We start from the raw sequence: 13,986 nt of genomic DNA, 5'->3' as shown, positions 1-13,986 counted from the left end.
TGACTACATGCATGCAAGTATTAAATAAGTTGCTACTACAAGAAAATATTATTATTTTTGTCTCGATTACTGTTAGTGGCCTTCTATAGATGTAAAATATATTTTTTATAGTGGCCTTGTATAAGGGAATGGAGGGAGTATGTTGGAAGCATATCAAAGACCAGCGTCCATTTACACTTTAACTTCTAAAGTACAAAAAGGACACACTGCAGTTACTGTGAAGGTATGTCTCTTCTTCTAAGACGTGGCATTTGTTTAAAGTCTTAAGTACAACAACTATATTTTGAGGAGCGGGCTTTGCGGGCTAGCGCAAGACCCGAGCCCACTTGAAATTTAGGAGTACAACCCGCTTATAGGTCTATTCTTCCCAACCATCAGTAAGCATTTTTCTCGGGGAAAACCGTGAACTTCTTTAACAGTGCCTCCGAACCTCACCTTTGTCAGCCCCGTCGTCGAGAAAAACACCACATCAGGTAGTATTAGTTCGTTCAATAGCAAATGATAAAATGAATATGTTCAAGTCCGCGTGGCCTACGTCGTGTCGACACCGCCAAGCATGGGATAGGAACAGATAGCATTGATGCCACGCAAAAGGTAAAGCAAAAAAACATGTGCTACTAGGATCGTGACATGTCACAATTAGAACAAACAAATTCAGAGGGAGGGAAAATAGCCTAAGGTGCAGAGCAAATGTACGTCCTCTTCACTCACGTAACAACGTTCCACGGGTCCAACGCTGCACCACATGAGTGCCACATCACCAACAAATCAATACATGCAACAGAAGACGGTGGCGAACCAGTCTCCTTTTGCAAAGCGATGACGAAAAACTAGAGCAGAAACAAAAGGATAGCAAAACTGGTCGGGAAGGGGGGGGGTCGACAGAGGAGGAGAAATAAAAAGAGGGAAAACGCCAGAAGGAGCCGAATGGGATGCGCGAGGCGAGCAGAAAGTCAGCAAGCGGTGTGGGAGGGAGCCGACACACAAGCGCGATGATGATGCTCATCTTTCGTGAGTTACGCCGCCCCCAGTCGCTCGCCTTAAAGTAAGCAGCTCTTGCCTAAACCATCCCTTCCGCCCACTCCTGGAGAAGGACTAACCGAACCCCAAACTCCCCTCCCTCGAGGGCTCCTCCACTAGGTGCTCTAGTCATCTCCACACCACATCCGCGTGGTTGAATGCGGGATTTGGCCAGGTAATTGAATTGCCATGCTGATCTTGTCAATTTACGCTTTCTATTTGTTCCAATTCTCATTGGTGTCTCATGTTTATGCATCATTGTTGCTTGCTTCCTTACTTGGGTAGTAGTAGCTCATTGGGCGAGCGGCTTGGTAGGGAGCTGGGGTGGTTCCTAATTCTGGGGAGTGTTACTTGCCTATTTGGCAAGGAGAGCGAGTTGAATCCACCATGGTTTCCCTCCGGTCTTTCGGCGCAAGTGGCAAAGTTAGTATTAGTTTGTGTGCTGCTTGTGAGGATTTCGGGTGGGCGCTACACATAACGCTTACCAAAAATAACAACTAAAACAATTATAGATGGAAATGTATGTTTTTATAAATCCTTACCAAAAGGACACATATAATAATTAATGCTTTTTGCAAATAATTTGCGACGTATGTTTTTTGTGTCCTTGTGAAGATTATCTGTTTCAATGCTTTTCATATGCAATCAAATGGAAAAACTTTTTGATATCATCCCCTCCAGTACATATTTCACTTTAGCACGTTGAGCCCATTTTATTTGTTCCTCACACATTAGTTTAGCGAAGAACTCACCCACCTCACGTTTAGTAGCCTAATCCGCGACATTAAGTGGACCATATTCCGCTTTAATATCTAACATGTTAACTATCGCAAGTAGTTAGTCTTTGTCTTTCTTATACACACAACTAAAATTCTTAGCCCAAGCCATAAGTAATTTTCTAAGATGATGTTTTTGAATTGTGACTTCTCAGTTCCAGCATCTCCTCGATTTTCATTAAATTACTCTTGATCACCATATGGAGAAAACCTTCCCTTTCGAATCAAGACATTTCAAAAGAAAAGGTGACCTTGTTCTCTAGATGAGCAAGCTTAGTGGAGTCTCGAAGGAGTGGTCTATGATTAGAAATACTACTCTGAAGTGCACACACCATCACCAAAGGACATTTCTGCTCCCATTCAACACTCACCAAAACACGATCCAATTTCTGGTAAGTTGGAGTCCTAATTATTAGCCCACTTGAACTATCGACACGAAGAGCTATCTCTATCAAATCAAGGTTCTCAATATATATCATTGAACCTAACAGTCCGTCGACCATCAAAGTAATTGTTATTTTTCTCATACTGTCTTATTAGGGCTATAGAAACACTACATTTACAGTGATGACAAGTCGCTTCTTATCAATCATGAAACATGTACTTCTGTAGTGCAATACAAACAACAACTACATTCTCACGATGGGCTCTGCGAACTAACGAAAGACCCGCACCGAGTTACCTTTTTGACTTCTAATGTACAAAAATAGAAACATCACATTTACTGTGAAGATAAGTCTCTTCTTTCTCTCAACCCTGAAACATATACTTCTGTAGTGCAATACAGACATTAACTACATTCCAATGAGCAGGCTTTGCGAACTAGGGAAATCCCCACACACACTTACACTCTCACTCCTAAAGTAATAAAATGGAAATAACACATTTACTGTGAATACAAGTCTCTTCTTCCTCTCCACCCAGAAACATATACTTCTTTAGTGCAATACGCACGGTAACTACATTAAAAAGGAGCAGATTTTTGCTAACTAGTGCAAGACCCACACACACTTACACTATGACTCCTAATGTACACAGATATAAAATTACTGTGAAGACAAGTCTCTTCTTTTTTCAATCATGAAATATCTAGTTTGTGAACTAGTGGAAGACTCACACTCACTTACGCTCTGACTTCTAAAGTACAAAAATAGAAACATTTCAGTTACCATGAAGATGTCTCATCGTCTAAAACGTGTTACTTGTTTAATGCAACACAAATAGTGTCTCCATTATGGGGAGCGGGCTTTGCGGATTAGCAGAAGTCCCATTCGCACTTTTACTCATAAAGTATGTAAATAAAAACACTATTGTTACCGAGATGAAATGTCTCTTCTTCTCAACCATAACACTTTATGCTTCTTTAATTTTAGGTAATTCAAATGGCAACTATATAGTTTAGGGAGCAGGTTTTGCGGGCTAGAGAAAGACCCGCACCCACATACACTTTTACTCCTAAAATATCAAAATAGAAACAGCACAATTACCATGAGGATGGTCATCTTCTTATTCCAAGTCATGACACCCTGTGTACTACAAACAACAGCTGCATCTTAGGAGCGGGCTTTGCGGTCTAGCAGAAGACTCGGGTCCATTTACACTTTAACTTGTAAAATAAAAATTAGACACACTGACCTTCAAAAAAAAATTAGACACACTGTAGTTATTATGAAGATAAGTCTCCTCTTCTTTTCAGTCGTGGTATTTCTTTCAAGTGTTAAAAACGGCAATTATATTTTGAGGAGCAGGCTTTGCGGGCTAACGTAGGACCTACTCCCACTTAGAATTTAACTCCTAAAGCATTAGAATGAAAATAGAAACACTGCATTTACAACGACGATAGGTCTCTTCTTCTTCCCCGCCATTATAAAGATGAAAGTCTTTTTTTTTCAAGGGGAAATTGTGTACTTGTTTAACAACTCTTCCGAACCTCATCTTTGCCATCATCGTTAAAAAAATACTTCAACAGTAGATAAGAAAGGGGAACATTTCCCTCCCGCTGGCTGGCCCAATGTTGGGCCGGTCGCGTCACGCAACGTCCACTACTTGGTGGCCCCACGCACCGCTGGTTAACCTTATCTCCTTTGCTAGTCTCTCTCGCTGCTCATCTCCCTCACGCCTCTCTCCCTCTCTCTTTTCTACAAAGAAGAACTCTGATGGATCTCATCCCCCCTCATCGTTCTCACGCTGACGGGTTGCGGCCCCTTTCTCCCTGTGTTACGGCACCTCCTTAGGCCACCCCTCGCGAAATTTCATGGGTGCTCACCCCAATATCCTCCTCGCCGAGGCGGGCGAGCCGGTGCTAGTCGCTCGTTTGTGGCTGCAACCACGGCCTCGTCGCGCTGCGTGCTGCGACCGGTGTCGCGGTTCTACAACCGGCGACCGCCGTGCTGGAACCAGCAGGCACATGTGCTGGAATCGGCTCCGTCGGAGCTGGGGAATAGCGGTGCTGCAACCGCATATGTGCGGAGCGAGGACTAACGCGCAGAGGCGCTACAACCGGCATGCGGTCGTTCTACGTTCAGTGCAAGGCAACGACACCCACTGCTAGCGACTGCTACAACCATGGATGTGGACGATCGCGACCGGTGACAACAAGTGCTGCAATCAGCATGGCGATGTTGTGATCCGCGCGGTGGACGGCGTCAGTAGAAAATTCTGAAAGTTGTGAGTTTTTTTGCTGGATTGCCGGAACCGTGATCACCAGATGCTACCACGGCGAGTTCCAGGTGCTACATCTGCGGCCACCAAATGCTGGAACCGTGGTCACTGGATGCTACCACGGTGTCTCTCGGATGACGCGTCCATGGCATCACATGGTGGAGCGGCTGCCAGCGGTGCTACCACGGTGACCGGCCACATCAACGGCTCACGGTGAAAGCTGCATCGGCAGCTCGATTTGCTGGGACCGGCACCGCAATTTGCTGCCTATGGCGGACCAGCGGGTACATATGTTGCATTTGACGAGTGGCTCCATCAACAGCGCCGGCGAGCACGCAGCGTGCTGTAAGCGTAGGCGGTGGGAGGTCGTGGGGGTCGTGCGCGAGCGATCGAGGTAGGGAAAGAGGAATTTTCTTTTCTTTCTTTCTAAATTTGACGGTCAACGGCGTCTGGATCCAAAGCTGGCGCGGCGGCCGATCGAAAATTGGGGCGGTCGACCGGCTCCTATTCGCCAATAAGAAAACGCGCGTCCTCAAGCCGGCGAGGGCCACGCCGTGTCGCCGTCGCCAAGCATAGGATAGAGACCGATAGCTCGCCGGTGGCACCCGAAAGTAAGCAGGAAACACGTGCTACCAGGATGGCGACAGGTTAATATACAATCATCGAAGCAAACAAAGTCGGGCGAGGGAAAACAGCCTATCGTGCGCACCCGATCTAACGTCCTCGTCGCGCACCACGCAACAACGTTGCACTTGCACGGCTCTCCAACGCCGCACCACATCAGCGCCTCGTCACCAATCAATCCATACTTACATGCGACGGAGGACGTTGAGGTGAGGTGACGAACCAATTTCCTTTCCGCGAGGCGACGACGAAGCACGAGAGCGGAGGGGAGGAAAAACTGACGTGGGGAAACGACAGAGGAGGAGAAGCAAGCGGCGGGCGCGGGAGGGAGCCGACACGCAAGCGCGATGCTGATGCTGATGCTCATCTTTCCCCGGTTACGCCGCCCGCCCCCGCTGGCTCGGCTCGCCTTAAACTAAGCTTAAGCTAAGCGGCTCTCGCCTAAAGCCTCCCTCCCTCCCTCCCACCCCCGGAGAAGAAAAGGACCGACCGACCCCAAAACCTCTCCTGCTCTCCCTCGAGGCCTCCTCCACTGGGCTCTCTCGTCGCCTCCCCACCCATTCCAGCGGTTGACCGCGGGAGTCGGCCAGGTGAGGGAATCGCCCAGCTGATCTCGTAGATTTACGCTCTCTCTCGGTTGCAATTCTCGCTGGTGTCTGCTGTTTCTGCGCCGTCGTTGCTTGGTTGGCTGGGTGGTAGTAGCTCGCCGGGCGGGCGGCTTGGTGGGGAGCTAGGGTGGTTCGCGCTTGCTCCCAATTCCGATTCCGGGGGAGTGCTGCTTGCCCGTTTGGCGAGGACGACGAGGTGAATCCACGGTTTTGGGCTTTTGGCTGCGCCGTTGAAGTGGGGAATTTAGTTTCTGTGCTGCTTGCCGCGATTTCGGGTGGGCGCGGCTTATAATCAGCAGTAGTCTTCTTCCTGTTCGTTTCTCCCCTCCAACGGAGATCTTTACCGCAGATCCGCCCGGACCAACATAGCATTCACGTCCTGCTGGGAGGTAAACCTTTGATTATTGACCGATCGGTTGGCTGGTTTATTGGTTCATCGGTCGGCCGATCTCACTTTCCCCAAATTTACTGTCTGGGCGAAAAGATACGTACTGCAGAGTCACGGATTCTGATTCTGATCCTGATACCGATACCGACACGATTCCGTGTAATTATTGTGTGCGCAGTACTGTAGTACTAGTAGATTCAGACTACCCATAGTGGGAGTAACATAGATAGTAACATCACACATATCTAGATAAAATAGATGATGTGGCAAGCAATAAATGAAAAAAGAAAGACATGTAGTAACATAACTAGTTACTACTAGTATGAGTAACATCACAAATATCAATGCAAGATGAGTCTATAGTATAATAAATGAAGTGTTGCATGTTACCACACATATGTTACTCCCCACTATAGAGGTAGTAACATAGAGTAGTAATATGGGCATGTTACTACTCTACGTTATTACTCATTGTGGCTAGTCTCATGGCTGGCCTAATTTTATCGGATTATTAATGTGCACGGCTACAGATTTACTATGTTGTACTATACCCACTAGAACCTCCCATTTATTGATCTTTGCCGTTTTTTCAGCTCAGTTGCTGGATGCCTGCATTCCTTGTAGTATGTCTCTTGCAGTTGCATGTTCACCGCACATGCCTAGTGATGCTATTTGTGATCCTTTTTAAGAAAACTTTGCATGTTAACCCTCTGGGATTCCATGTGTGGTCTCTCTCTTCGCACCAGGAGCATCCAAAGTACCAACATGATGATTGTTTTGCTATCCCAAAACCATCCTTGCCAGACCTGATGCATCAGGAAAGGCCTCTAGGCCGTGCTTGGAATCTGTGTAATTCAATACGGAGGTGTTTAACTTACTCGTGTATCTTACCGGCCGCTGAGCCATTTCCAGACGGGAGCGAAACGGCGGGCCGAGACGTGTATTCTTTACAAGTGTATTTAAAAGGAAAAACGGTAATCCAAACAAGCCCCTAGTCAGTTCGTGCTGCGCATGCAGATGCAGGCATTTTTATGGTAATATAATATGATCTTCACCATCGATACGTCATGTCATAAGTAGGATGATCACCGAGGGTCAAGTATGGAGGCAGGCGGGCCTATTAATAGGAGATTTGGACCCCTTCTTTGGGGCGTTGACAAGGTGGGTCCAGAGTGAGTAGTCCACTTTATAGGTGAGGGTGGTGGTGGAGGTGGGGTGCAAAGCATTGTAATCCAAAATGTAACGGCATGTTTGTGCGTATTCGAGGAAAAAATTATGATCCTACACGCTACTAGACATTGTTGGTTGCTGATCATCTCACTGAACCACACTTCAGCGACTGAATATGTGTCTGTCCCTATATGAGAAGGGAACTTCACCCATTTCGTTGACCTTTGAACCGCACTTGCCCTCGCCACTCATGTCCATAGTGATAGTTTTGGCCAGCCTACTCATGTCACGCTCAAGGTCTCTTAGAAAAGGGAATCCGATTAGAAATGTTTCAATTTTAGCCTAATGTGCATATATGTTTGAACTATAAAACTGTTTGCTGAATCACATATATCGTTCTCTTGTTTTTTGACATAGTGAAAATGGAAGGGAACACTAGAGGAGGCGGGCATTCTGAAGCGTTAAAGAACTACAATGTGGGCAGAACATTAGGTATCGGCACATTTGGAAAAGTGAGGATTGCAGAGCATAAGCATACAGGGCACAAAGTTGCTATAAAGATTCTGAACCGTCGTCAAATGAGAACTATGGAAATGGAAGAGAAAGGTATGCCTCCTTGTACATTAGTCTAGGATACATTCAGCTTTGCTTGCTCAAGATTTCTAGTTATTGGCTTTCAGTGTTGGTCAGATTTGTGAGTGTGTTCCTCATTCCCAGTTAATCAGTTAGTCGAGATAAAGTACATTAGTCTAGGATACATCCGGCTTCCGTAAAGAAGAAAGTTGACCTTGTGTTGTTGCTGTGAATTAGTAAAATTTGCAGCTTGAATTTCTTCACAGGCTGAATGTCTAATGCTTTACTTCTATTGTTTTCTCATATCTTGTTTCCAGCAAAGAGAGAGATCAAGATATTGAGGTTGTTCATTCACCCTCATATCATCCGGCTTTATGAGGTCATTTACACACCTACAGATATATTTGTTGTGATGGAATATTGCAAGTATGGTGAGCTATTCGACTGCATTGTTGAGAAAGGGCGGTTACAGGAAGATGAGGCTCGTCGAATCTTCCAGCAGGTGCCTTTTTCTTCTCTTGGCATGTAGGAACACATTTTTTGGGCATAACAATACGAACTTTGCTGAGCTTCTTATTTTGATCGTGAAATGTATGGATATGCTGGGCAATTGTCCAGTGTCCACATTCCTCACGTGCTGACTCTGCAAATCCTGATCAATTTGCTCAGTTTGCATTCATCTAATCTTTAGCTCATGACCTGTACTACATTGAGTTGAAAGCTTTCCAAGGTGATTGCTTTGTCGTTTGGGTTGAACTGATCAAAAAGTTGACTTCTTCTTGATGCGTCTATTGTTTTAGTATCACTCTGGTGTCTTGTTCATTTGATGCCTTGGTTATCTTAGTATCACTAGTTAAATCATTTTTTGTTTAAATGGCATCTTCTTCTCTATGCCTTGATTGTCTTAGTATCGGTACTTAAATCAAATTGTGCTTTAAAACATAAAGAGATGGTATATCCTTCTGTAGGCGAATATGTAATTTGAAGGATTCTTTCTGATCACTGGATGCATATTCAGGTTTTGTCTCAATACTTTTTTTATTTAAATTTTCTTGCACAGATTATATCTGGTGTTGAATACTGCCACAGAAACATGGTTGCTCATCGTGATCTAAAGCCAGAAAACCTGTTACTTGATTCCAAATATAATGTGAAACTTGCCGACTTTGGGTTAAGTAATGTCATGCATGATGGCCATTTTCTGAAGACTAGCTGCGGGAGTCCAAACTATGCTGCACCAGAGGTATTCACTAATTTGTCTTACTTGAGTCTTTATCCTTGTGCTTCCTGACACGCATTGTTTGCGTTAATAGCTTAGTGAGTGTTTCTGTGCAGGTTATCTCAGGTAAATTATATGCTGGACCTGAGGTTGATGTTTGGAGCTGTGGGGTGATACTTTATGCTCTTCTTTGTGGCACTCTTCCATTTGATGATGACAATATTCCCAAACTGTTCAAAAAGATAAAGGTGAGACAGAACACATGTAGATTAAGTTGGACCTGACAAGTGTATACCTTTTGTTCTGAAAATAAAAAAACGTTCATGTAGATTAGTTGGACTTTAGCATTCATTTTTTATCTGTAGATTTGACGCCCCCTTGTTTGGTGTTCCAGGGAGGCATCTATATCCTTCCAAGTCATTTATCTGCTCTTGCAAGGGATTTGATCCCAAGAATGCTTGTTGTTGATCCTATGAAGAGAATCACAATTCGTGAAATTCGAGAACACCCATGGTTTCAGAATCGCCTTCCTCGCTACCTGGCAGTGCCTCCACCAGACACGGCGCAGCAAGCCAAAATGGTACCCATCTATTTCAGATTTCAAGTGACTATCTTATGTGCACAGTAAAACTTCTCAACCTTTATCGACTAATATATACAGGATCTTGGATGGATCATAGGAATAACATCGATACTTTTGTCATGAAATGTTATCTTTTATGGGCATAATCTTCATATAATATTTGCAAACACAATATTATAGAAATATATGGTCAAGTTGTGGCTCAAAGATTCTTTTTTCTCAAACATGCACCAAAGTGCATGGTCATTTCGTATTAAGAAGAGAACGCCGAGAGTCTGAGTAGGCAACTTTTGAAGTGGATGTCCACCTTCATGAACGTGGTTAAAGCGGGAAGTTTTCCTCCCTTGACGGTACTTTGTTAGGTAGAAATGAGGCATCATGCAGAGGCTGCCCCTCGAACTTGAGCTCACGGGCCTGTGCTCTAGCCAACCGAGCACTGCTCGGTTCTCTAAAACAAGATCAGTTAGGACTAGCCCTTGGTGGTATTTTTAACAGAAGAAACAACCTTGACACCCTGTTGAGTCGAGATTCGGACGCGGGTGGGCTGGCTGCATACCGCATGCCTTGCCAACAGAGCGATGCTCCGTTCTCAGATATCCACCTTCATAGCTCTTCTAACCTTTTATTTGCGAGTAGCCCACATGCCGTCCTCTTGGCCATGTACATAATTGTAAAAAAAAACTATACTGCTTAAGTGAAAGGCACTGCTCCTGCTGGTTACTAGGGAAAAAACTAGCCAAAAAACAAAACTATCCAGCAGCTGTGGCTCAAAGATTTATGAGAAGGGGAAAGATTATGAAAGTTAAACATCATGTAATAATATGAAGTGAAGGGAGTAATTCCTTACTACTAGTAATCTATCCCAACGAGATGAAAAGGTAGCACCTAGTACGTTAAGTCTCCTTGCAATGCCGCTTTTATTTATCAAAAATTTCTTTTACTAGCAAGCTTTAAAATGCTATTTCTATGTCAATGTATATGCTGATTTGCTCTATGTTCATTTCTGAAGATTGATGAAGATACACTTAAAGAGATTGTCAACCTGGGATATGATAAAGACCATGTGTGTGAATCATTGTGCAATAGGCTGCAAAATGAGGTATATGCAAACAAAAGTCAGTGCTTCATTCCATTCAGTTATTTCATAATTGACTTTAGACAATGTTTCCAGGCAACTGTTGCATATTACTTACTCTTGGACAATCGGTTCCGGGCCACTAGTGGCTATTTGGGGGCTGACTATCTACAATCAATGGTTAGTTCACATTTGCATCATCTGTGACTTGTTTAATTCATAAGGTTTAAGCACTATTAACTTTCTGAATGGATGGTTCTCCAGGGTAGGAGTTTTAATCAGTTTACTTCATCGGAATCAGCAAGCCCAAGTACCAGGCAGTATCTTCCAGCAAGCAATGATTCTCAAGGCAGTGGCTTGCGGCCATATTACCCCGTTGAAAGAAAATGGGCTCTTGGGCTCCAGGTCTTGCACATTATCCACTTTACTTTGCTTTGTTTTGCACATTCAGCTGTTGAGCTAACGCATCACTTATCCACCAGTCTCGAGCTCAACCTCGTGAGATAATGATCGAGGTTCTAAAGGCACTTCAAGAATTAAATGTCTGCTGGAAGAAGAATGGACACTACAACATGAAATGCAGGTGGTGCCCTGGGTTTCCTCAGGTCAGTGATATGTTAGATGCCAACCACAGCTTTGTTGATGACTCTACCATCATGGATAACGGCGATGCTAATGGGAGGCTACCTGCCGTGATCAAGTTTGAAATCCAGGTGTGCAATCTCACCTTCTAATACTACTGTATTCTTTTTGCAATAACAGAAATATGGATTTTCTACTCAATGTCACCTTCGCAGTCGTATCACTAGATAAAATAACGTTTTTGCTGAAGCAAAGGCTGGCCAATATATTCTTATTCGCTTCTAATTGTTACAAAGTATTGTCTGCATGTGTCTGCTTTCTAACCAGTATATCCTGCATCTGCATGTGTCTGCTGTTGCCAACAAGTATTGTCTGCTGTTGCCATATTTGATAAAACGAACTTCCCAAGTTTTAGTGCTGCACAGTATTGGTTGGTCATACATCTATCGTTAACCTAGTGTGATATTATTCGTTAATGCCTGTATACTTCAGATGTTAACAGTTCGCCGGCATGGTGCTGTATATGCTCTCTATTTGCCTCTGAATTTATGTATTTGTTTTTTCTTCAGCTTTACAAGACCAAGGATGACAAGTACCTGCTAGATATGCAGAGAGTTACTGGACCTCAGCTCCTCTTTCTGGATTTTTGCGCGGCCTTCCTTACCAACCTTAGGGTTCTATAGTATGCTGCCTCTTCTGGTTGAGTGATGAATAGTGAGACATGTGACTGTCAGCGATGAATAAGTTGGTGCCTGTTCTGGTTGAGTGATGAATAGTGAGACATATGACTGTCAGCGATGAATAAGTGATGGTGTGTAAATAGGTGGTGTGTTTCATCTTCGTTTTACCCAGTCCCTGACAACGAACCGTGTTGTTTGGGTGACTAGTCCTGTGTGAAGCACCAAAAGGTTAAGTGGTTGTTATAAATAAGACTTATATGGTAAATAGGCGTGGTGAACCATTTTTTTTTAAACTTTTGTGAACCGTTTTCTGATTCTGCAGGCTGCGCCACCGCTGGTTGTGATGCTGCAGCACAAGCTTTTGTGATATTTTATTACAAGATCTGGCTACTATTTGCCTTGCTGTTGAACCTGTACCTGAATTTTCCGCAAACCGCTAAAAAGACTAGCAAGAATACCACACTGTAGCAGCCCATTTCTGGAGGATCGCTTGCTTTTTGAAGAAAGCGAATCAAGCAAGCCAAATGGGCTGAGCAATTTTATGCAAGCCAAATGCGTAGGCTTAATTCTCTTTGATAGTATTTTCATAAGACTGAAAAATCTGTGGGAAGAAATTCCTACTGGTTCGGCTCAAAATTTTATGCGCAGATATGGCTGCACCCGCATGTTGCTCTGCTTCCCTGCCCATCTTGTGCCCGCGACCTAGGGGCTAGGGATGCAAGCGGACGGCACGCGACTGTCCACAAACAGGAAAACTGAACTTCTTTTTTTTTAAAATGGAGGAGGGCCTCCGGGCTCTGCATCTGGAGATTCATGCAATCATTTTATTAATTATTCACACAAAATCTTATAAAGTCAGACAATAGTAAGACTAAAGTCACCGTCTAAGCAACATCTGTTGCTACTCATATCCAGTTGATATAGGGATGTTGATAGTCTGGGACTAATACCAAACAGATCTCGCAGCCAAACCTAATATCTAAGACCTGAGGTTCCAACCAGGACGCCTGCCGGGTATGCGGCACCCACCAGTCCGGCGCACTCCTCAACCAGGACACCTGCCGGGTATGAGGCCGCCGCAGCCACCTGCCACCAATCCATCTTCGGTGGTGTACTGCTGCATCTACCTTGCCCGATCTAGCTGCCGATGACGCCACCACGACGCCAGACAACGCCACCATCCTGCGCTCGTCCATCATCACACGCCCACCGGCGAGACCCTGCTGCTCCATGCCGCCGAGACCCGCCGTCGTCGACGCGAGAGAAGGCACGCCACACCACCTCACGCCTCTTCCATCCGGCGCCGCTCCACAAGCGATGCCCCCAATAGGGAACACGACACCGCAGCGCCGCCATCATCAGATCCGGAGATCTTAGGATTTCTCCCGGAGCGGCACGAGCAGGTTGACGACAGTTGCTTGACGATGCCTTCATGAAGGTAACGACGTAGACGCCGCCATCGCCCGCCATGACCGGAGTCGGCTCGGTTTTCACCGGCGACTATATCTCCCCAACTCGCCGCCGGTGCTAATAGTGGGATTCAAGATCCATCACTACCAGCCTGGCCAACTGCCTTCGGTGGAGAAGGCAGCCACCACCACCATGCCCGGGCCAAGAGACCCGAACGTCCTCGTGCCGCGAAGATTACCCGGGGGGGTTGTTGGGAAATGTGGCATGCAATTTCAAAAAAATCCTACGCTCACGCAAGATCTATCTAGGAGATGCATAGCAACGAGAGGGGGAGAGTGTGTCTCCGAGTTCTGCACACGTTCAGCTCGATGACGTCCCTCGAACTCTTGATCTAGCAACGTGTCAAGGGAGAGTTTCGTCAGCACGACGGCGTGGTGACGGTGATGGTGAAGTGATCCGCGCAGGGCTTTGCCTAAGCACTACGTGAATATGACCGGAGGCGTAAACTGTGGAGGGGGGCGCCGCACACAGCTAACAATTGTTGATGTGTGTTCTAGCGGTGCCCCCTTCATATATATAGGTTGGAGGGGAGGAGAGGCAGCCAAGGGGGCGTCCCA

At 45.3% G+C, this 13,986-nt stretch overlaps 1 protein-coding gene across 5 annotated transcripts; it reads left to right on the top strand.

The window, feature by feature from the left end:
* Positions 1-1,081: 1,081 nt before the first annotated feature.
* On the top strand, positions 1,082-12,224 carry LOC109768972 (serine/threonine protein kinase OSK4). Of its 5 annotated transcripts, none has more exons than XM_073496713.1 (11): positions 3,904-4,851; positions 7,665-7,853; positions 8,138-8,322; positions 8,881-9,063; positions 9,156-9,287; positions 9,434-9,619; positions 10,632-10,721; positions 10,794-10,877; positions 10,962-11,102; positions 11,180-11,410; positions 11,849-12,224. In XM_073496713.1, exons 2-11 carry the CDS (start codon positions 7,670-7,672, stop codon positions 11,960-11,962), a joined length of 1,530 nt encoding a protein of 509 aa, XP_073352814.1. In that variant the 5' UTR covers positions 3,904-4,851; positions 7,665-7,669; the 3' UTR covers positions 11,963-12,224. The 5 variants fall into 5 exon arrangements, with proteins under 5 accessions (XP_045083808.1, XP_073352814.1, XP_020183300.1 ...); XM_020327711.4 differs by lacking the exon at positions 3,904-4,851 and adding an exon at positions 5,303-5,671; XM_073496714.1 differs by lacking the exon at positions 3,904-4,851 and adding an exon at positions 5,481-6,078.
* The last annotated feature ends 1,762 nt before the right edge of the window (positions 12,225-13,986 follow it).

Source organism: Aegilops tauschii, chromosome 4 (genome assembly GCF_002575655.3).
Source record: "Aegilops tauschii subsp. strangulata cultivar AL8/78 chromosome 4, Aet v6.0, whole genome shotgun sequence".
In the NCBI taxonomy this organism is placed as follows: domain Eukaryota; kingdom Viridiplantae; phylum Streptophyta; class Magnoliopsida; order Poales; family Poaceae; genus Aegilops; species Aegilops tauschii.
The sequence above is the reverse complement of the archived record's forward strand: the minus strand, read 5'-3'. Positions and strand labels throughout refer to the sequence as shown.